We start from the raw sequence: 22,700 nt of genomic DNA on the forward strand, positions 1-22,700 counted from the left end.
GTTCCCGGTCTCTCGTTCAGTTCGACTAAGATGGGACCATCAAGACCGCTCCATCGGGATGAAGGGGAGAGCGAGAGCGGTTTCGATTCCGGCTCAGTTGAAGAAATTCCATCCATGGGAGAATCGCGGGTCTGTGCAATACTTGCAGAGTCTAATAGTACCTAACGCGGACGCCCGGAGGAGGTACATAATACTTACGAGGTACCATTTCGCGAGCTTGAAAGAGCCACATGGCCCCCCGTCTTTGTAGATTTACCTGCCTAGTGAGACTCCCTAAGTAGGTACAGTACAGTAGACCCGGCCTGATCCTCATCGGTTAGATGCGCAACGGCAGCGGACCTAACAAAAGTAGCGGGTCCTGGTCGATGGGATCGTGGGCCCCCTTTCAAGGTTCGGACCCTCATTGATACTTAGACGGGTTGAAAAGGTATTATTTACTCTTAGTATCCCCTTGTTGGCGCCGGTGACGCCTCCCCGGGCGAAGACTTTCAACTGGCGCCTACTATGGCGCGAAAGGGGAAGGCATGCGAGGGCGAGGAGGATGAGGATGAGGATGGGATTTTGACGAGCAGCCACAAGTCTCAGCTTGGACCAACTTCCAACCGACTCGTACTCCATACGTATCTCAACAAAAGCGGCCTAAAGTATCTCAATAAGAGACGGAGAGTGGGTGAAGGCCAATGGACGCGGAGAGAAGGGGGAGGCTACTGCTCCTACAAACACGGTCCTTACCGAGGCCCATTGTGCATTGATATTCCATTATTGTTGACATCGTCGAAACAGAGTACTCCGTACTGGGAGAATGAGCAGAAGAAGTAGTACGGCATATCCCAGAGCTGTTTCAGGTTTGCTTTGGGGCCGTTGAGGGAGTGGATGGAGACCGAATTCGCGCCGTTCCATCTCGACTGTGGAGATGGTTTCGAAATTGCGACCTGCTCGAGCATTGCACACATCTACTGGTAGCCAAGGTTCCCCGCTAGGTTGGATTGGATGGCGATCTGGACCGCTGTGGGCTTGGTCCAAGTGGTGTGCCCCTCCTGGAGAATCGGGATCGACACCAGGATCCATGTATCTGTGAATCCATGCATGCGTTCATGCATGGATGATTGAATAATAAACGCTCTGTCGCAATTGCCTCGCCGACGGTGATGATAACGTGAACAAAACAGACATCCTTGCCGGGAGAAGAGAACCTGCGGGACAAGATTGTGGCAGTGCAGGGACATGAAAGTGATTATCGAATGATCAAGTTGTCTTGGCTTGGTCCGGTATGATAACCCGCTGACGGGCAGTAATTATTGCACTCGGTGATCCTTCTTTGCAGCATACCAAATCCATCGTGCTTCGGATTCTCGGGTCATACGGCAGAGATGAGGAAGAGCGCAATCCGCTACTCATCTCTGTCACCAATCCTCATTGTCATGTTCCTGCTGATGGAGAATGTGGGAAGATTTTCTCCGTACTTGTGCAGATATTTTGCGATCATCAAACAAGGTGGTGCGGATCGGCCGCCGATGCGAAGGAACTAACAAGTATTCATGGATTCGTGAAGAGCAGGTGACGAATGCACCAGGCACGTCATTTCTGCAGGTGGCCAGTTGTGCGAGCTGATGGTCGCATGACCAAGAACCATTTTTCCCAGCGATATGGCGATGTCTTTTCCGCTCAGAGTTCAGCCAGTCGTATTGTGAGTCACATGCAACTCTATCCCCCCTGCTTCTTTTGTGCAATGCTATTGAGGAGGGCCTGAGAGGAGTGGGAGCGGTGAGGGGAAGATCGGGATGCCTGGTTGTTTGTGATATCAGACGGTTCTTTGACCGTTTCTTCCCCGTTCCATGGCTGCAATCGATCATTCTCTCGTGGGAAGATGGAAGCTGATCGGTGGGCAGCATGGACACCTCGTGGTGGCGGGAAGTACCGTACCCTCTGTTCAATCCATACCGGGATGCCTACTGGGCTTCGCAACGCCTTTGACACAAAGTTCGCAAGACACTGCATGACTTCTTGCAGGAGGCATCCTTGGCGTCAGAAAAGAGGCGTAGACTGCTGTATGATAGCCATCTCAATGGTCCTCCTCACGGCTGACTGTAATGATGGAATTTTCCTTCGACGGTAGGCCAGGTTGGGCTGCACGAGCTGACGGCGAATATATCGAGGCACGATCATGAAGATCCCCGTGGATCGATGCATGGTCGAATGTTGATGTGATTTTGTTTCCGGGGAGACAGGTGGGCGGCAGCAGAAATGGCGAGGGCAACCCGCAAGGCCAGTGGAAAGGCTACTGTGTTAGTATTAGTCGTGTTCCGCAGGCCACCAGCCGAGCAGACTAGCGTGGGAGGGGCGCGCAGGCTACGACCACAGGTTTCTCCACCAAATTATTCAGAGCAGCCGGGCCTGCGAAGGCAGGTTGGGCTAGCGTTGGTAAAAGGGTGGGGTTGGGCGTGGTAGCGCGTTGCCTAGGGGCGCCTTCAAATCTCCTTTGCCCGGTAAACGCCCTGCGCAGCCATCGTGACTGGAGCCCGTCCAAGAGAGCCAGCGAGCCCGTTACCAGCCCCAAACAAATCGAACTGGAGCGATAAAGACAAGACAAAAACTAGACGCAGCCCATCTCACACCACTCTTGCTTGTCCCCTTCTCAATCTCGCTCCCTTCATCTGTCTGGGAAACCAATCCCTTGCTGCTCCCCCATACAAAATTGGTCCTCTTCAAATTTCCTGCCACGACTATTTCTTCACCAACCTTTCTTCCCTGAAACGTGACTGCCCGGTCCCAAAGCCTCGCCATCCTAGATTGCCATTGTCAATTTCTCAAAATCCACTTAATTCATCAGACAACTATATTCTTCCTTCTCAAGTATTCATTCTTCTTGACACATCCTCCTCCCTCTCTTCAAGTTGTTACTCTCTTGACCACATAACCTCCTCCATACCTTAATACACGGGACATCCTTCCAGCTCCCTTATCCAGCATCATGTCTGTCGAAGCACCAAAGCCCGTCGAGGAGACGCCAGTCGTCGAGCCTACCAAGGTTGCCGCCGAACAACCAGAGTCCACGGCCGAACCCACAGAGACTGCTGCTGCTCCCGCTGAAACGACAGAGGCAACTCCTGCTCTCGCTGAGGAGCCCGCTGCTGCTGCAACAGAAGAGGCCAAGAAAGAAGAACCGGCCTCCGAGACCACCCCTGCTTCAGAGGGCGTGTTGGGATACAAGGAGCCAACTTTCTTCAAGTATGCTTGTCCGGCAGAGTGATAATCAAGGAGAACGAACAATACTGACGCGTGTCGATTGCAGGAAATTCATCTTCAGCAAGCATTACTTTTGGTTCCAAGAGGAGCCTTCCACGGCCGAGTCATTGACCAACTTCATGAAGTCTGAGAAGGTTGATGCAAAGCACTCCGACGCTGCATGGGCACGTGAGACTGGAAAGGGTCTACTCTTCTACTCCAAGCGTGTCGAGGACAAGGCAACGCCTGCTGGTATCATCAACTTGGTGGGTCTTTCATGTAAAAGTGAGGATTCACAGCCACTAACAATTCCTGCCAGTCCGATGCCTCTAGCGTGACCAAGGAAGGTTTCCAATTCTCCTTCAAGTCTGGTGCTCATGTCCACCGCTTTGAAGCCTCATCATCAAAGGAACGAGACAGCTGGATAGCTGCTGTTGAAAAGGCAATTGAAGAGGCAAAGAGCTTGAAGGAAGACATCACTGAGCGCGAGAGCTATAAGAAAAACGTCGAGGAATACTGTAAGTGGATACACATCACTGGATCCGTCACATCAACGCATAATCATAAGCTAATACAGCCCTAGCCAAACCTGCATTTGCCCCTGCTGCGGCCGCCGTGAAGACTTCCCGCTCCAAATCCAAAGAACCAAAGAAGTCCGTTGACGCCTCTACTGCCGCTGCTGCTGCCGCTGCTGATGCCGCTGCCACCTCTAGTGACGCAGATGAGACCACAAAGCCTGCTGCTGAGCGTTCTCAGTCGCGGAAGCGTGGTAGCATCTTCGGAACCCTTCTCAGCAAGAAAGAGGAACATGCCGAGAAGAAGGAAGAGAAGCCAGAAGTTCCTGAAAAGAAAGAGGAGGCCAAAGAGACACCAGAGGCAGCCGAAGCTGCGGCATCCGGTGCAGGTAAGCCATTCCTATCACGATGAAAGTTTGATGATCCTAACACATGCAGTGCCAGCTACATCTGCCGCCTCTGACAAGAAGGAGGAGAAAGAAGAGGCAAGCCCCACTGAGAAGAAGGGCAAGCGTGGTTCTGTCTTTGGCAGCCTCTTCAGAAACCGAGTGGCAAGCCCAACCACTGAGAAATCTGAAAGAGATGCCATGACAAGCAGTGATGTTCCCCCAGTCTCTGAGACAGCTCCCAAGCTCGAGGAGCCGATTGAGAACAAGCCCATTGACACTGCGGCTGTCACAGCCCCAGTCGACACTGCCACAACTCCTGCCGCCGAAGAGACTGCCGCCGCTGGAGAAAGCTCCGCTGCTCACAAGGCGGAGAAGAAGGGCGGCTTGATAAGTTTCATCAAGAAGACTGAAGCCAAGCTCGAAGGCAAGAAGGAAACCAAAGAGGAGGCCAAAGAAGATAGGGCTGCCGAGGCTATTGCCAAGGATTCCGTTGCTGCCGCCAGTACAGAATCCACCGAGCCTGCTGCTACCACCGAGGCCGCTGCCGAGACCACTCCAGCTGCTACCGAGGAGCGCCCTGCTCGCGACAACAAGCGCCGTACCTCCCTTTTCTTCAACAAGAAGCAGCAGGAGACCGCCGAAGCCGAAGATACCGTCGCTGAGCCAAAGCGGGAAAAGTCTCCTCTCCCAGGTGGCAAATTCATTGGCCAGCTTGTCCGTCGCGCTAGTAAAGCGATCAAGTCCGAAGGGTCGAAGGAAAAGACTCCTGCCGAACCTGCTGCTGCTGCTGCTCCTGCCAGCTCGACTGAAGCTGCCGCCCCTGAGACTCCAGCTGCTGCTCCCGAAGCCGCCGAGACCAAACCTGCCGAACCTGTCGCTGAGCCCGTTCAATCCACGCCCGAAGCTGTGGCCACGGCGGTCCCAGAGGTCAAGGCAACTGCTTGAAGGTCCGACGAGGTCAGAGACAAGACTCCACGCACATCTCTGTCACATCCATCTCGACTGTCTCGAGCGTCCAGTCCAGTTGAGTTCGAGAAGTGGTGGGACGAGAAGACTTACAGCACTCCACCGGCGGTACCTCCTCGCAGCCCTTCTCGTCTCTCTGGCCTCGTGGTTTCGAGGTAGCGTGACGTGGTTGGATCTACATCAGTCCGTCCCGTTTTTGCGTATCGATCTTTTGAGATACCCCCGGGCTATTTTGGCCCATTGACGACAAACTCGGACATCACTCTTTTTATGCATTTTCTCTCTTTCAGGATACCCCCGCGCACTAGATCGAAACTGTTTGTGTTTCTTGAGTTATTGTGGATTTTGTTTTCTTGGTTTTGTGCTTTCAGTACAGATACCCCGCTTAGGCAAGTCTTGTCCTTACGAGAAGAGATACCCCCGAATGCAAAGTTGTTGGTGGATAAAGAAGGCAAGGAAAAAGGCATACCATCGCGAGGCAAATGGGCGGCTTATCAGCTGTGCCTATTTCCCCCCCGATACGAGACACTGCGGAAATCTTGTGGAGCACATCTTGTGGCAATGTCCATGTTCACAGTTTTGAGTGGAATCGACAGATTGGAACCGAACTGGTGGACAGGTGAACAGGAATCATGAGTGCAAAGCAGGAACAAGACAGACAACAGAACACCTAGCCAGTGAGCCATGCCATGCAAAGCAGAACCAAGTGTTAGGATAGTAATAGTAATAAATGAAATTGCTAAGTCAACGTGGTGTGTCCTGGGGTCTGAGCCGGGGGTGTATCTTACGATATCTTGGGTCTGGCCGAGGGCTGTGTAGGCCACAGTAGAACTGAAACTTCAGGAAGCGGTCAGTGATCGCGGTAGGTTGGTAGAAGTACATTTGAGCGAACTTCGGCTGTATTCACCATTCCAGCTGTAGCTGTATGTGCGCAAAGTAGTATGTAGATAAGTATGTGTCAAGTTGTAGACGTGGATTGTGTACTGGGTACTCTACTCCGTATTTATATCGATATCTGCTGTCTGGACAGATATGTATCCTTACCCTCACCCTCACCCTCATGTGCGTCCACCTTTTAATGGACCTTTTTATCTTTACTACCTTTTTGACCGCGCCGATCTGCACCTGTCTGTACTTCATCCCGTGTACGTGGCGTACGTACCTCTAATTGAGACGTTGTGGTATTTCCCCCTGTCCCCTTCCCCTTCCCCTTGTGTGTGTGTCTCTCTCTCTCTCTCTGTGTGTGTGTGTGAGAGAGAGAGAGAGAGAGGGAGAGGGAGAGGAAAGGGGATGTATACGAGACTTATATATACTTGCAAGATGAGATGAACGAATCAAAGATCTCGACTCTGGCGAGACTATCGACACGCAATACACCAGTTATATACTACACCGATACCATGGACACCAGAAGGACTCCCTCTCTTGTTCGAAAGTCTTTGGCCTTGCAGGGCACGCGCTCGCGAGTGACAAGTGACAAGTGACAGCGCGGCACTCATTCGCTTCTCCATAGGCGGGCTGATGCTGCTCCGCTAGTGTTACTACGGGCGCTGCTGCGGTACCCAATTGAGGTTTACCGAAGGAGTACCCAGTAAAGTATGGGACAACGATGATGATGTAATGGGCTGTGTACATGGGTAGGTCAAAAGACTGAGTTGCATTTCGTGTCCTCTCCTCCTTGTGCTCTAGCTGACAAAGGACGGAAAGGAGGTTTGCAGGGCCTTTTCAAGAGAAGGCCCGCCATGCATATCTGACAGGCTATTTGTAGGATACATGATATAAAAGGAGTGGATGAATACATCTCCGTTCAACCCGCGCCGCTAGGCAAGCACGTGTTTCATCCGTGATGGTCCATGAATTGAGGAAGAAAAACATGACAAAGCGCGAAAAACACGATGGCAGAACAGGCCTCGAGTCAATCCCCTTTCGCAGGACGCCACAGCAGAGGAAGAATCCTTTTTGCAGTATCGAGAACAAAAGAGGAGACGGTCAGAAAGCCGTCCATCGCTTTCGCCGATTGAAAAAAAAACTCAATACAAAGTCAGCTGAAACCGAGTGACAACTCAGCAACGCCATTTAAAAGTCTGCTATTACGCTCCCATTCAGATGGCGTTGGGATTGTCGTCGGCGATAAGAAATCGTAGCGATGTCAGTGAAGGCTAAGGGTAGCCTGAGCCACCTTGTCCGGTAGATCTCATCAACCCCGATGATCGCTGTGAACCGAACAAGATCATAAACGTCGAAAGAAAACAGGGGCGACGTGGCGATTTGGGGAGGCAGCCCTCCTGGCTTCAGCCTAATATAAAATCCCCAACCCCAAGCGTCATGCTGCTGTATCGGCAACTACCAAGAATTTGGCAGTCACAGCTTCAAATTGTCGTCCGATTGCATTTGCAAGAAACCAAGACCATTCAAAACGAAGGCCACTCGAGTCCACACTCCTGGGTACCATTTACCCATCAACAACCATCCAAAATTTCTCCCACGGCGCTCACAGAGTCTCGGCGTCAGGGTCGGCTCCAAGGCGGTAAATGATGCCCCTGAGACGTTGGATCTCAGCTTCAGCCGCCTCAGCGTGTTCCTGCTTCCGCAGGCGAGACTTTCGGGCAGCGGCAGTATTTTTCTTCCTCTTAGCAGTCTCCTTGTCGTCATCACTGTCAATGGTGATTTCAGGCAAGTTCTTCCGGGGCTTAGATGCCTTAGAGACACCATGAGTCTCTGAACGCTTGCGGGTATGGTACGGTTGCGACGGTGGTCGTCCTGGCGAGGACTTCTGTCGGACCATACCGGTCTCTTGAGCCGTGGAGGCCGGTCGAGAGCTCACGGCGCTCGAAGTTGACTGTGTGAAACGCGCCGTCGACAAGGGTTGACAGGCGAACTGATCCAAGGAATTTTGTGGAAAGAGGGGCACCATGCCGTCGAGCTCAGCGAAGTTCAACTGGGCGTCGAGTTCTCCATCTTCCAGTGGAGAGGTGTTCAAGCCACTGCTAGCAATGGCGGGGGATTCCAAGAAGCTCGAATCCGGAGTGCTCAGGTTTGGGAATGCCGTGGATGGCGGAGCCGACATGATCATTGCGTCATCCTTGAACAAATCAGTCGGAGAAATCGTGCCGTCGTTGACTCCGGGATTGACAGCGGTGAAATGGTTGGACTGGAAGTTGGGCTCGAGGTCCAGGAAGTCGTCGTGGGAGGCGCTGAAGTCGCCTCCCGGGAGATACATCGAGTCGAAGGCGGTAGCCATATCGCCTGAGGACACGGTTAGTGACTTTGCCCGACGAGTCGGGCCGCGATTGTCAGTACCTTGTGGGATGTGAGGAACCGAGTAGTTTCTGCGAGGAACAGTGGTGATTGGGTCAAAAGGAGGAACAGGCGGCAGACGCTGCAAATGAACAAGCTGGCGCAGGTATTTCTCTTGAGTGGATTGGTTTTGCAATGCTAGACTGGGAAAAGACCGGTGATTGGGAGACGAGTAGAGATGCCCGTGAGATGGAGACGAGATAGACTGAACTGCAGGAGACACTCTGCTGTTGATAGAGAGATGCCGGGTCTGGGCTAGTCGTTGGCTATTAGGGGCTGTACTCGATATCGCCTGCGCACGCGAGGCTGGAGAGATCCTGAGAGGGGTCTCCGGAGCGGCGAAGAGCTGAAAGTCCTGATTGAAGTTGTGCTGCTGTTGGTTCTGCGACGATGCAGTTGATGTACTTGGGGTTGGGGAACGCCATGGTTGCGATTGATCCGTGGTGAAGGATGTGAAGTCCAACGCGGGAATGGTTGCGGTTGGAGTAGGAGAGCTCGATACGCTGGGAGCGACGAAGTCCTGCCGGATATTCACAGGTACTCCAGAAGGAGACTGTGAGTAAGGGGTGAGTTGAGAGTGAATGGGAGCAGTGACTGGGATGGTGACTGATCCTATCTTGCCTGAGCGAGATAAGAGGTGAAGGCGAAGGCGATCAGAAGGACTCCATTTCCTGTGAGTCGCAGTGAAACCTTGGATATTGTTGCAGTGTTGAATAATGATGGTGGAGGGGGTGAGGGAAGAAAAGAAGAGGAAGAGAGTCTAGGCATCTCCATGGGGGGGGGGCAAGGCAAGATTATGTATAATTCAGAGTGCGCAAGTAAGCCTAGTGGCCGGGGGGTTGCAGCCTGGGCGCCGCCTCCCGGCCTGGTGCCCAATCACCAAATGGGTGGGGGGTGTTGGTCAGCCTTGACGCCACTAATAGTGAATATGGACTGGACTGGGACGCTAGAGGGCTACCCTGCCAATAGGGTGTGCTGAGGGCGCCCCTTAGTGGGCCCCGGAGGGGCTTGTGGCCTCTACCAAATGACTCATAATTCATCGGAAGCCCTTTCTACTCTTTCAGAAATTGACCATCAAGGGAAAAGGCAGATTCCCCTGGATCGGGGAAGGAAGTCTCTATTAATTACAAACACACATCTCATTTCCCCCTTTACAGCCTAAATCTAGGGACGTGATATTACGAGTGCTGCGCCAAAATGGGATGTTTAGCTCCTTGTAGGTTAGAGTTTGTTAACAGGACTGTACTTGTTCCTTGTACTCGGTGCTCGGTATGGACTGTGGAATTGAACCGCTGCTGACCAGGAACCCGCCCGAAATGCTCGCTTTGGCTAGCCACAAGGCAGACAACCACGGTTCACCTGTCGTGCTTAGTTGCAACTCTATTTATCCATCGAACCATTGCTCCGAGGCCGTGGACCGAGCACCAAACCTGTGAACAGACGTGGATTTCCAAGGTGAAACACGTTCCTACGCGATGCACAAATGGACGAGCTAATGCCCCGTGTTCGAAGCCCCAACCCTGGACAATGAAGAAACCATTGCGCCCACAAAAGTGCACTGCATTGCCCTCAGCCCAGGGCTACCTTGATTGGACGGGATCCTACCCAAGTCGGTTCGCGGCCGACGATCCCACTGCGGTTTCCGCTTATGGTTCATCCTGCCGACTGAGACCTTTGGGATGCACACCAAAGTGCTCCGCGTTACGCTAAACCCTGTATGGAGTGCCGAGTACGCGCCCTTTGGCAACGTCGCAAGATTGAATACCTACCCAGTACCCAGTACCTGCCTAGGTACCCAGGAGGTCTTGGTCGGAGCGTCCCATGGATAGGCAACTCAAAGGCCACTATCGTCGGGACCCTCTATCCAACGTTGTGACTCGGTCATCTGCACAACTGGCGCATTGACCTCCAAGCAATCCAATGCCTCTCTCCATTGAAGCGCTGTGAAACCGCCGGCTGCTGGGGTTGCAGCGAATCTGCATGTGTGACTCACACAAGCTGAGGCTCTGCGCCATCATGCATATTGTGGAGACGTGGCCCGTGTCTTTCCCAATAATCTCGTCGCCGTTTCCCTCCCACGCTTGCACTTCTGTACTCTGGGCTTGGGAGGAGGCCTTTGAGGGTTGAAAGTGCGCACAATCTTCCCACGCCTTTTCTGGGACACTGCACCTGCCTTAGCGAAAAGTTAGGCCGCATCTTCGTACCCAGTACGGAGGATGGAGTCCCAGTACGAGGTACCATGCATCATTGGGACCTGGGAACTACCCGATCATTTTTTCTGGAGTTTCCTACGAACTATTAAATGCCACCCCCTTTTGCGGCCTGAGACCCGCGAGCAACGAGGCGTTTCAGGCGAGGCTGATTCTCGAGCAAGGCTGGTGGCTCGGGGCAGGGCTAAATCCGAGTCTCAATTGTAAAGACAGCAGTGGCTGTGTGTGCTTGCCATACAAATCTTTTGGTCTGACACCTCTCGTCTTCGAAACGATCCGCCTCCAACGTGGCGCACTGGCTCATCGCACCGTTGGTCCGTCGACTTTTGAAATCCCACGAATAATCAGTGGGAACTTTCTGCGAATTGTCCGCAGTTTTTCCACACATGTGCACTGCCAAAAGGCCCCATCATCCCATTCAAACTTTCCGCGCGAAACCTTTTCCAACTGCCATTTCCCCCTCCAATCGCTGCCACGAGAAAGCTGCGGAAGAAGGGTCTTAATTTCCCATCTTTGGCCCGTCTACACTGCAAGCGAGAGATTTAATCCTCCTATCACTACCGTGCGCATCGAACTTAGGGCTCTGACATACAACCGACGATTCCGTTCTGTGCCATCACAGGTACTCGTAGTCATCTGCGAGAGGAACTCGTGATTATTTCTTTGAAACCCCATTTGACGAGATCAAGTGCACATCACCAACCCCTCCCTGCTCAGGCCGTTATCTCAATTAAGGGGGGGGTGTGTTGGAAAGTTGAATCCCTCACCTTCCTCCTTTTCCCGGACGGTTCGGAACAAGAAGACGAAAATGAAAATCACCAACCAACAAGAAGTCATGTGGCATTTCTGCTGACAAACCTGCAAAACCTGGTTTCCCAGAGCGACAGTATTGAGGATCGCTGCCGGAGGAGCAAAAATAGAAGACAGTTGCATCCTGAGAACACATTGACATCCCTGATTGTAGCCGATGGGGGTGTGTTCCTGAGCGGGCTAGGCGCCATCTCACACGTCTTGAAGTCGCGGTTGGACATCAAGCGGATTGAAACTGTCTCGAGCTCTCCCATGAAAGCCTGGACACCATCTTGCCGACTTCCACATATTCTTGCAAATCCGTGCGTTGTTCTTCAGCCGTCACCTACCCAGATTACTGTGTACTCGCGAACGGAAGCCTATCAGGGAGATCCGGTTTAATCCCACAAGTAGAGGGCGCGCGAAGGCCGCTTAAATCCAAGGTTTATCCCGTCCAGGTGTCTGAGGGTTCACCCCCTGACCATCTCAAACTTCATTGCCTCGGTGCATGCATGTTCCCACAAGATCGCCGCCGATACCTAGTTTCCCATCAAGTACTTACCGAATACTCCGTGACAATCGACCAATGTTTGGACAATTCGTCCTGCAATAGGCGGCCAGACGGCTGAGATCCAGGCAGGCACTATCAGCGCGAAAGCTCTGGACGCCACGAGTCACTCTGCGATCCGAACTTTGCAGTGTCTGACCGCTGATCTGTCTGAAAGTAGTGGCAGCTAATGCACCGCGAATAGAGGTTGCTCACACGTGACGGGACAGGGCAGCGAGGTTTACTTGGGTACACCGACTACCAGGTACATCTTTAGGCAATACAAGGCTGAACCCCTTATCCACGCTGGACTTGGACGATTGTCCTCCGATGACATAACAACAGTGCTCAGTTTGAGTATGCCTCGTGGCCATGGCGCGGGGAGCTGCTTTCTGTTTGATTTTTGTCCCTTGCTATGTAGACCTGCAGTTACGCCGGTTGGCGCAGCAGCGCTCAGCAGAGACCACCCGAGTTGCGCCATGGCGACTTGGTTAGTGAGTGTTGTTTGATGCCGTTGTGGCTGCTTTGCACAGGCCCAAAGGCCGAGAATGGCGACAGCGAGGTCTATCAAAGCATTTGTGGTCACAACTTTAGATCCTATCACGATGCATCGTGGTAGCGAATGTGATGGTCATGGGTGCTCCAAGAAACCTGAAAATCATCTTAGGGGCCGTTACTGCCATCCGGATACTCCTCATGACCATGACCATGACCATGACCGTGAGGATCAACATCATTGCCTCCGTCGTGGCCACTCCAGTCATGATGAGAATGATAATAATCCGCCCCGTTTCCGCCCCCGCCATAGTCTTCAGAAGTAGGTTGGTCTGCGTCCTGATCACCCTCATCGTCCTGCTCATATTGATCGTGCTGATGTTCCTGACCGCCCTGATCATACTGATCGTGCTGACAGTAGTGATCGCCGTGATCTTGATAGCGCTCCATGTTGGCACTGTCACCGCCCTCTCCCGCATCAGCATATTCATCTTGCTCAGGATCATGCTGACGGAGTTCATCTAGCAGGTAACTGAGATCCTTTTCTTCTGGGATCTTTTCATACATTCGAGGAGTGTGCTCAGTGATATCGATGTGCGTAGGACCGTGGAATTGGCCATTGACGGACAGCGCGAACATGGTGAAAATATCATTCACATGTGCATCGTCGGGTTGTTGGGCGCGGATCTCTCTCGCCAAATGGACGATGATTTTGCTGTGCTGATGAAGAAGAGGCTGACGCTCATCATCTTTCGTGTCTGTCAGGGCCGTTTGCCATTACGAAAACGTCATAATGATGTTGGGTACTAGTTATACCAGCCTGATCATGAATCGCCGATTAGTCTTCTATCGCGTTATCAAGGACGGATTTGAGCGTCTCAAGGTCGTCGGATAGATCTTGGTGGCCAGTCATCTCATAGTGACCAGGCATCTCTTCGTGGCTAGACAGCTCGTGGTGGCCAGACATACCTTCGTGCCCAGGCATTCTAACAGGGATATACAAACTTCAAGTTGTGATCGGAGTTTTTCACCGGTTAAAAAGGTATCTTTCTTGGTTAATCAAAGGACAGGCTTTTATCTTCCACAGTCGAGGATTGAGGTCTCTGAGGGACGTTCAGCCGCACATATCACCCGGGGAGAGAAACGCCAACGTATCCACTACTATGCTATGTTAGACTCATTATTGTGCCGGGAAAGATTGTTAGGTATTTGAATCCTAGTATGACGACGGCAGAATGGTATTAATGGATGCTCCCTTGCTCGACTCGGGAGTCTGAACTCACATCAGGTTCCTACCACGATGTTCATAGTCCGTCAAGTGTAATTAGCATCGATCACTTTCAATGTGCAAGTGATCTATTGAAGGAAAAGGAGGCTCAAAACAAATCCATTTCTGGCTAGGTAGAACTCTGCCCAATGAAATCTCAGGGTGGACGATGAATACAGTCAAGGAGCCTAATGTCAACACATGTAAGTAAAGTGTTCGAGGGACTCCTCAAATAATTGACATCAGATACTGGCCATTTTCACCAAAAGCTTCATCCTGAAGCCAGTCTTCGTTCTCCATCTTTCCAAAACTCCTCCGATCCTCTATTTCGAACCCTCCATGGTTCGTATATATGTACCCAACCCTCTGACATTGTCCATTCACGTCTCTGGGAGGGCAGAGCAACAGGCCGCATAAATGTCAACCTCTTCGTGAAGTAGCCCGCTTCACAAAAAGGGGTGAAAAGTGAAACTGAAGAGTTGGGAGCTGATAGTCAAGGACGATCCAGACCCCTGGGCATGCCATATGTATGACCTGTTCTCTCCAGAGCCCATTGAACACAACAGGCCATATCTTCGGAAGGACGCTCAATTTTGTTGATCGCATACCATACGATCTCTCGAGCGCTGTCCCGTTGAAGCGTGCTTGGTGGCCTGCCATATGGATGGCTTTCACGTGCGGCTAATTCGTTGCATCCCCAGAATAGTTGTGTGCCTCCTAAATGAAGGATTCTTGGGGCCAGAAGTAATTCTGAGAGAACCTACGCACATCTCAACAGGGGCATTCCAGCAAAAGCAAACTCCCAGAAAAAGTTGTGGTAGAGATGGTAGGCGGCGTTGTTATGGTCTCAAGCCACTCAGTCTGGATAGTACACGGCTTGATCTGGGAGGGATTTCTGGCAGGAAGACAGCCGACCCTGTCATCAACGGCAGCACTTGCCGCAAGATTTAGAAGTGCATACCTGTACACACTACTCGTGAGAGGAACTTCGCGTTCCAATCCGTCCCGTGAGTCCCGAAATATGCAAAGGGAGCCGATCCACCGTAGCTGAATACCCAAAGAACGAGTAACAAAAATGGTATCTTTGAATCGTTTGGCCGAGTTCTGAAATTGCAACGCCCTGTTTGAGACGTGACGTTGATTCCGATGTTAATCGTGATGGTTGCGATTGACCCTAACAATCACTGACCTTTGCATATCGGGCTTCTACTCCTCCTTTGTTCGGATAAAGGAACAGGGGGATCTTATCCTCTTCAGGCTGTCCAATCTAGAGGAGACGAGTTGGGTACCTGGTACTTAGTTCACACGATAGCGCAGCTTGACACTTCTCATGCTTATCCAAACATTGACGGAGCCACATTCTTGCTAAGCTCATACTCGAGCTCAAACCATTATGATCAGGTCATAATCTCTGCAGCTAAAATATGACCACATTCCCAGTTCTATGAACGACATACTCATGGGCGAGAAAGTTGACAGGCGCCATATGATCCATAGCCTTTGTGAGAGAGCTTGGAAGGCCTACTGGCCTGAAGTCGTGCTTTGAAATCGGTGACGCTCTCGCCGAGCCTTGCTCGTGTAGGAGCGTTCCGATGATTCAGTTGACTAGAACATGGCTCCATACTACTCGACAAATATAGCATCCTTCCATAGCTGCAAATTCAAGCTGTTGGGTATTAGGCTGATGGTCGATTTGATGGTGAGGGGAAGCCCCCGGAAAGATCTTTTGACAGAATTTGGATAGCATATGGTAGTTCGAGCTTCGTACGGCGTGGGGCTCGAGGAGGAAATGAGGGCGGTCGTCGTGTGTTGAGGCATATTGAAAGAAAAGAAAAGTTGCACTGGAAGACAAAGCAAGAGACGTCGTCGGAGCTAGGTAGCAATCTATTTTTAGTTGCTCCAGCGAAGGTGACGAGGAGTAATGCCATTTAAACCGCCAAAGTCGACGGTGAGATGGCAACCCAACGATTCTCTGCATAAAAGGCGCCTTGAACCGGTGCTGTTCGGAAGGCGTTGGCAGGTCCTGACCGTTATTCGCATGCAAATATAGCACCAGAAAGGTGCTTGTGGCGGAAACGGTGATTGAACCCCGTCGAAACGCGTGGTCCAGTACTATTAGTCGGTGGTCACACATCTCAGCCAATTTATAGGGGTTCTGCTTGTCCGTCAGGGAGCCATCCTGCGCTATCGCTCATGCCACTGAAGCCGCTGAGGTGGTGGTCGTCGTGAGCGCGTCTAGGCCTTTGAGCATTTCCCACGGGTTTCGATCATCTACCTTCTCATCAGTGAACATCTCCAAAACTTGTCCGACTTCAGCCCGCAACACTGCGTCCAGCAGCTCCTCCGATCGACGCCATTCCATCCTCCGATTCTCATCAGCTCCCTTTTCGTCTCCCATTCCCTTTCTAACCGGATTACCCTTGGCGTCTTCCGTCGTTGCCCGTAGGCCTTCCAGCTCTTGTTGCAGATCACGTCCTTCTTGTTCAGCCCAGTGTATTTGCCGGCGCAAAAGACGGAACCATTGTGAAGGAGGAAGATTGCGCTCGTACTCGTCCATATCGTCCCAGATATCGGTCGGGTAGTAGTCTGGAGGAAGAGGCAAAGACAGCGGAACACTGTCCACGTCAACTGCGTCAGTGAGCTCTTCTGACCCATCATCTTCGGCCATTACAACATCATCGGGGTTGAGTCCCATCATAGTAACCGTATATCGAGTCGGTAGTGAGGGCAAATCCCCGACCAGGGTGGCTTTTTTGTCGCCATTGATCTTTCCGCCCATGGTCAGCTTCAGCCTTTTGATCGGAATATTAGATGATCCTCCGTTCGAGATTCCGCCAGTATGACCCCTGGGCACTGGATCACTAGGACGCAGGGCCTCGGTCTCGTGGACGGTACGCATATGCTTTGCGAGAGCATCAGACCTAGTGAAGCTACGGTCGCACTCGGGTAAGGCGCACATGAAAGGCTTCTCTTTGGTGTGGCTTCTCATGTGCGCCTTCAACGCGTAAGCACTCGTGTGCGGCTGGCCCTTGCGAGCGCAGCCTTCCCACTCGCAGTAATACTTCTTCTGACGTGGTACGATGTGAACGTCGTTGATATGCGAAACCAAGTTGTCCATGTTGCCTTGCTCTTGATCTGTGCAGCCGTCCCATAGACACTTTGTCACCTGCACATAGTCTGCCAGTTCGGGATTGTCAGGGTTGGCTTGTGCCGCTGCATACGCGGTCGACAAGGGATGCGTCGGACCAAGGTTGGCAAACGAAGGCGAAGTAGGCACCGAGCCTGAAGAGTCGCTTGATATTGAGCCTGTTGGCGAGCGAGGAGGGATGATGGTTGAAGCTGACTGAGGAGTGGCATGATCGTAGCTTGAAACGCCAGTCTTTCGACGTTTGGCGGGAGGGATGTCGAGAGCCACCGCTGTAGCGCTCATAGCAGATGCGGTCTCATCGTCTGAGGCAGAGATGGTAGAGTCTCTTGAATGGGAACGCGATCTATGGTGGAACTTGTCTTCAGGAAATTCGTCTGAGTCGATATCTGACAAGGGTGACCCAGACACCGGGGTTTCCGGCTCCTGCTCCATGACTATTTGAAGTGAGGTGAAATTGAGGCGACTTTAATGGCCAAAATCAGGCAAAGTTAAGTAAGAACCAGACTGTGATCAAGGATAAATCACTACAAAACCATACTGTGTCAAGTATCGACCAGAATGAGGCCGAAGTTGGAATTGCGCGACAACGCCACGCTCGGCAGACCTACTTCTGCAGGTAGCGGAAAATCAATTGACTAAATCCCCCCTTTTGCGACTCGGGGGGTAAAGACTTTGGTCAGTTCTTCATTGTGTGGCGTCCATGGCGTCCAAGGTGTCATAGGGGGCGCGTCTCTCCGACTTTCCATGATAAACCCGAGCAAAAAGGGTCAGGTTCTTGCTATTGTTCCTGACACCTCGAGAGTTGTGGACATAGTGCCAGAGCTTCATCATGCTCTAAGCGAGGCGGGGGGGCCTTCACCCTATGCATTAGAGCTGCCTAAAGTTCCGTCCCATGTCAAGGTAGGCAAGTGCTCGATCTCCAAATCAAGACGTCGACAGAAGCTCATTATTTCACCTGTGCTGTTGAAAAGCCGAAAGGGTGTTGTAGCAACACTTCTTGGCTTGCTATCATATCAGAGGCTCGACGTGTCTACCCTCGGCATCTCTAGCGAGCCTGTAGTGCTCGACCGACATCTCAATCCCTCGTGAAACACGGAGGAAATGGCTTCATTTCAGATCATCATCATCGGCACTGGAATTGCTGGTCTTGCAACCGCTATTAGTCTTTCTCAGAAGACACAACATCAAATTCTGATTCTCGAAAGCAGTTCGGTCCTGACTGAAGCCGGCGCTGGTATTCAGTGTTCTGCTGCGGCATCTCGCGTCCTCAGCAGCTGGGCGCTGCGCGAGGAATTCGAGGCGGTAGCGACCTGTCCAGATTTCACCGAGATCAGGCGATATGAGGACGACGAACTTATCGGTCTCATTCCCGCCAACGTCAATGACTATTCCACAAGATTGCGGGGATTTCCACACTGGCTTGTTCATCGAGTCGATTACCAGAAAATTCTTGCGGATGCTGCTACAACAAGAGGCGTCAAGATCGACTTTGGCCAAAAAGTCGTAGCTATTGACGTCGATAACGTGGAGGTGACACTGGCGAGTGGAAGATCGCTGCGCGCAGACCTGATTATTGGAGCTGATGGTATACATTCAAGGACCCGCCGCTCAATTCCCGCCCTGAAGGACGTCGTCCCTCGAAGAACGGAGAATTACTGCTATCGAGCCTTGATACCACGTGAGGAGATGCTCAAAAATCCTGTAACTGCTACTCTGATAGACAACCAGAGCCAACAGGCTTGGGCTGGCCAATTCAAGCACATCATTTCCTACCCAATCGCCAAGGGTAAGTTTTACAACTTGGTGATGACGGTTCCAGACCATGGCGACGCACCGTTGGGCCAATACAATGAACCAGGCGACGTCTCAGAGATGCGTCAGGTGTTCAAAGACTTCAATGAGACTGTTCAGGCCGTACTGGACACCATCGACAGCTGCGCAAAGTGGGTGTTAGCCGACCTACCACCGTTGCCTACCTGGTCAAGTCCAAACGGACGTGTTATTCTTGTGGGAGATGCTTGTCACGCTATGGCACCACACGCCGCCTCTGGGGCTGCTACGTCGCTCGAGGACGCCGAAGTTCTTGGTCTTTGCATTGCAACTTGCAATGGGATAGCAGATCTTCCAAGAGCCGCAAAAGACTATGAGCACCTCCGGAGGCCTCGGTGCGAACGGATCCAGGAGATCTCTCGTGAGAACGCGACCACTTTTGCACTACCAGATGGACCAATGCAAGAAGCAAGGGATCAAATCTGGAGGGCCCAGAAAGCGATGTTAGAGAAGCAGTTGCAAGAGGACACTCCCTTGGCCATTCCGGCAGAGGATATGGCCCAACAGTTTCCACATCCAGCTCTGGTCCAGTGGCTTGTTGGACATGATATCATAGAAGAAGCAAGAACACATCTTGCGACCCGAAAGGAGATCCACAACATTTTGTAGGAGGCCAGGTAGAGCATGTCAGCGCAGCTTGGGCAAATGGTAAGTCCTTCGTAGCATTGGTGTTGTCCCTGTCGCATTGCCTATTTGGGCAGGTGCCATATTTTTAGTATTGCGCCCTGTGATAACTCTTCTTCGATCCCTTTCTCAATATTTGTTCCTTCTTGTGCATTCCTTACAATTCCATAATACAATATAGACCACCTTTCTATTCATCTGAGTCATAGACGTGAAAATCTATCCATGAGCCCCACGCCTAGAATAGGGCGGCGAAGTGCACACAAATTTGCAACGGCAAACAATATCTCGACCTGATTCTTACTGCAATACTATTACCCACCACTGGCGAGACCCCCAGGGGTAAATCAAACGATGTCGACATCTCTTCCCCGAACAGTGCTTGCCTATCAGCACAATGCAAAACTCTACACGCTCTCCACCCTCATCACGTCCATCACACCGTTCCATCAACTTGCCGAAGCCAGCAGGCAACTTTTCAAGACGGCACCGGACGAAGGCTCTCTTGTGGTGACCACAGCCGAAACAATCTTCCACCCGCAAGGAGGCGGCCAGCCGTCCGACACGGGCTCCATCACATCGCCCTCGGACGACGGCGCAAGATTCGACGTCTCCGCCGTGCGCATGGACGTCGTCAACGACGGCGTGGTCCTGCATCTCGGCCGCTTCGCCGATCCAGCCAAGACGTTCGTCGCGGGCGCCCCAGCCACACAGGCCATCGACGTCGACAAACGCCTCCTGTACTCGCGTCTACACACGGCGGGGCACGTCCTCGGCGCCGCGGTCCGGCACCTGCTCGAGCACGAGATCGCCGGCTTCGACGAGCTCAAGGCCTCGCACTTCCCGGACTCGGCGGCCTGCGAGTTCCAGGGCCTCATCGAGGGGAAGTGGAAGGAGCCCATCCAGAAGCGCGTCGATGACTACGTCGCCCGCGCCATGCCCGTGGAAATTGAGTTCTGGGACGAAAGCGATTTTCGGAGGGAAGGGCTCGAGAGGCTGATCCCTCGAGACGACGAAGGCGTCAAACTGCCGGGCCCCGGGGAGAAGTTCAGAGTCGTCCGGATCGTCGGCGCAGAGGCCTATCCCTGTGGCGGCACCCATGTGGACACGACGGGTCTATGTGGCAACGTCGGGGTGAAGAAGATCAGTAGGAACAAAGGGACCAGTCGGGTGAGTTATAATGTGAGTTCAACTCTTTGAGCTTTCTGCAGGTAGAGCTAGAAACCTTCTTTCTTTTGCATATACGGCATTAGAGAGGGAGGGGTTTTTCCTGCATAGTATCTCTTCTATCGACCTACTGTCTACTGATGGCACATCTCTCTGGGAGTTTTAGGTTGTAAGGGCAATGTGCAAACCCAAGGTAACTTGGAACCAAGATCTTTTGCCTTTCTCATCTAGAAAGACAGACAGACTTATTTCGTCCCGTCCAACTTCTCGCCAAAGATGCCTCTGGGCGGCTTCCACTCGTAGTGATGGGATCCCTTGAGCGACTTTCCGGGCCCCTCGGACTTCAGATCGAAGCTGTGTGCACCGAAGTAATCCAGCTCGGCCTCCATAAACTGCGTGGGCAGCTCCGTCGAGCCCGAGTATTTGATGTACTCGAGCGTGGCAGAGAGAGACGGAATGTAGGCGTCGACCGCGAGGGATTTGAGGACCACGTTCTTCAGCGACGAGAAACAAGTTCCCAACTCTGCGGCGACGTCGTCTTGCGAGAGGAGGTCGTCCACGGCCATCTCGTTGGGAGACTGAGTGTCAGATCGTGATGACAGGACCCGGTCGAGTAGGTCCGAGATGTAGTCACTCTGGATGATGCAGCCGCCTCGCCAGATCTGCAGGATGGCCCGGTAATCGAGGTTCCAGCCTTGCTCGCGATCCATGGCTTTGATGATGCTGAGCCCCTGGGTGAATGCACAGAGAAATGCTGCGTACAGGGCGAGCTTCAAGTCCTTGATGAACGATGGTAGGGCTTTCTCATGTGGCACTTCTAACTTGATGGTTGTCGGTTGTGCTGCGCCGCCTTTGAAAGCCCTGTTAACTCTCTCCCGCTTAGCAGCATCTGCTGAAGCAAGGCGGAACAAGTGTGCAGTGACAATGGTGGGTGAGGGCACGTGTAGACGAATCGTCTCATCGCAGGTCCAGACGCCTGTGCCTTCAGAGTTATCAACGTCTTGGACGACTTTGTCGAGGACGTTGGCTAGCACGAAGTGTCCTTCCTGGTCTTTGGTGCGATTGATGTCTGCGCCAATTGTCACCAGAAAGTTATCTCTGAGCGGGTCACTTTCATTCCACGACTGGAATGTGTCAGCGATTGCTTCATATGTCATCTTCAAGCATCTGTTCATTATAAACCAGACTTCGGCAATGGCAGACATCATGCCTTGTTCAATGCCGTTGTGAACCATCTTCACGTAGTGCCCACTACCTCCTGGTCCAATGCACGTTGTACACGGGCGTCCTTCCTTGTCTTTCGCGGCTACTCGCTCAAGGAATGGGATGACCTTCTTCAGGATCTCGGCATCACCTCCGGGGGACATAGAGGGGCCGTGTCTGGCACTTTGATACCCGCCGCTTACGCCGCAGCCAATATAGTGGATACCATCGGGGTCGAGGGCCTTCTGTCGGCGCTCTGTGTTCCGCCAGTCTTCGTTTGAACAGTCGAGTATAATGTCACCGGTCTTTAGATACGGACGTAGACTTTCAACAGTCTTGTCCCCGACGGGACCGTGGGGTATACTGAAGACGAAGAGCTTGGGTGAGTCTGGTGACGAAATGCTTTCGCAGAGCTCCCTGTAGTCTTTCTGGTGCACAATACGATTGCCAGCATGGATGGATTCAGCGTGGTCTTGGAGTTGCTTGACGTTTTCCTCACCTGTTCAATCCTAAATTAGCTCAAGTGATTGTGATACAGGAAGTGAGGCCATGAGGGAAATCTGCAAGCTCATACTCGGGTCGTAGTAGTGAACCTCAACTCCATGTTCAGCATATAACAGAGACATCATCCCACCCATACTCCCCACTCCAATCATGCCAAGCTGTATCAGCGGTCAGCATGCGTACATTTTGACGTCGTGGTTCGTGATGATCTTGTCGGCTTACTTTCTTGAACTCTGGGCGGTTCTCTTGACGCATGGTGTGTGTTTAGATGCCCGACACTATTTGATAGGAAACGTATCTGCCCGATGGTTACAACAAGACTTTTGGTTATCTAGCCGTAAAGTCCGGTTTAGGGGGAAGTCTGTCATTAGTCCATGCCATGGGTGAATTGAAAACCAAATATTAAGGGAGACACGGTGAGATGCATGCGTACGAGGTAAAGAGGAAGTATTTCTTTCACATATCTTGACGTCATGGGGGAATGCTGGATGTTGTATTCCGAGCTCAGGCGGATATCCACCGAA

At 52.2% G+C, this 22,700-nt stretch overlaps 8 protein-coding genes across 8 annotated transcripts; 3 read left to right on the forward strand and 5 right to left on the reverse strand.

Annotated features, from left to right (window-relative positions):
- Nucleotides 1–2,971: 2,971 nt before the first annotated feature.
- Nucleotides 2,972–5,074, forward strand: A1O5_08869 (uncharacterized protein; the record flags this gene model as incomplete). Its single annotated transcript, XM_007749450.1, has 5 exons — nt 2,972–3,228; nt 3,293–3,491; nt 3,545–3,743; nt 3,809–4,129; nt 4,179–5,074. 5 exons carry the CDS (start codon nt 2,972–2,974, stop codon nt 5,072–5,074), a joined length of 1,872 nt encoding a protein of 623 aa, XP_007747640.1.
- A 2,512-nt stretch (nt 5,075–7,586) lies between these two features.
- A1O5_08870 (uncharacterized protein) lies at nt 7,587–8,817 on the reverse strand (the record flags this gene model as incomplete). Its single annotated transcript, XM_007749451.1, has 3 exons — nt 7,587–8,341; nt 8,396–8,616; nt 8,675–8,817. The coding sequence occupies 3 exons, from the start codon at nt 8,815–8,817 to the stop codon at nt 7,587–7,589; spliced, it is 1,119 nt and encodes a 372-aa protein (XP_007747641.1).
- A 3,784-nt stretch (nt 8,818–12,601) lies between these two features.
- On the reverse strand, nt 12,602–13,072 carry A1O5_08871 (uncharacterized protein; the record flags this gene model as incomplete). Its single annotated transcript, XM_007749452.1, has 1 exon — nt 12,602–13,072. The coding sequence occupies one exon, from the start codon at nt 13,070–13,072 to the stop codon at nt 12,602–12,604; it is 471 nt and encodes a 156-aa protein (XP_007747642.1).
- A 1,268-nt stretch (nt 13,073–14,340) lies between these two features.
- On the reverse strand, nt 14,341–14,795 carry A1O5_08872 (uncharacterized protein; the record flags this gene model as incomplete). The annotated part of the gene is made up of 2 exons (XM_007749453.1): nt 14,341–14,450; nt 14,477–14,795. Coding segments are annotated over 2 exons (321 nt in total), but the record flags the coding sequence as incomplete, so codon positions are not given.
- A 1,096-nt stretch (nt 14,796–15,891) lies between these two features.
- Nucleotides 15,892–17,280, reverse strand: A1O5_08873 (uncharacterized protein; the record flags this gene model as incomplete). The annotated part of the gene is made up of 1 exon (XM_007749454.1): nt 15,892–17,280. One exon carries the CDS (start codon nt 17,278–17,280, stop codon nt 15,892–15,894), a length of 1,389 nt encoding a protein of 462 aa, XP_007747644.1.
- A 669-nt stretch (nt 17,281–17,949) lies between these two features.
- Nucleotides 17,950–19,287, forward strand: A1O5_08874 (uncharacterized protein; the record flags this gene model as incomplete). Its single annotated transcript, XM_007749455.1, has 1 exon — nt 17,950–19,287. One exon carries the CDS (start codon nt 17,950–17,952, stop codon nt 19,285–19,287), a length of 1,338 nt encoding a protein of 445 aa, XP_007747645.1.
- Nucleotides 19,288–19,656: 369 nt separating this feature from the next.
- On the forward strand, nt 19,657–20,502 carry A1O5_08875 (alanyl-tRNA synthetase; the record flags this gene model as incomplete). The annotated part of the gene is made up of 1 exon (XM_007749456.1): nt 19,657–20,502. One exon carries the CDS (start codon nt 19,657–19,659, stop codon nt 20,500–20,502), a length of 846 nt encoding a protein of 281 aa, XP_007747646.1.
- Nucleotides 20,503–20,714: 212 nt separating this feature from the next.
- On the reverse strand, nt 20,715–22,431 carry A1O5_08876 (uncharacterized protein; the record flags this gene model as incomplete). Its single annotated transcript, XM_007749457.1, has 3 exons — nt 20,715–22,171; nt 22,247–22,334; nt 22,399–22,431. 3 exons carry the CDS (start codon nt 22,429–22,431, stop codon nt 20,715–20,717), a joined length of 1,578 nt encoding a protein of 525 aa, XP_007747647.1.
- Between the last annotated feature and the right edge of the window lie 269 nt (nt 22,432–22,700).

This window comes from Cladophialophora psammophila, assembly GCF_000585535.1.
Source record: "Cladophialophora psammophila CBS 110553 chromosome Unknown aczJe-supercont1.14, whole genome shotgun sequence".
In the NCBI taxonomy this organism is placed as follows: domain Eukaryota; kingdom Fungi; phylum Ascomycota; class Eurotiomycetes; order Chaetothyriales; family Herpotrichiellaceae; genus Cladophialophora; species Cladophialophora psammophila.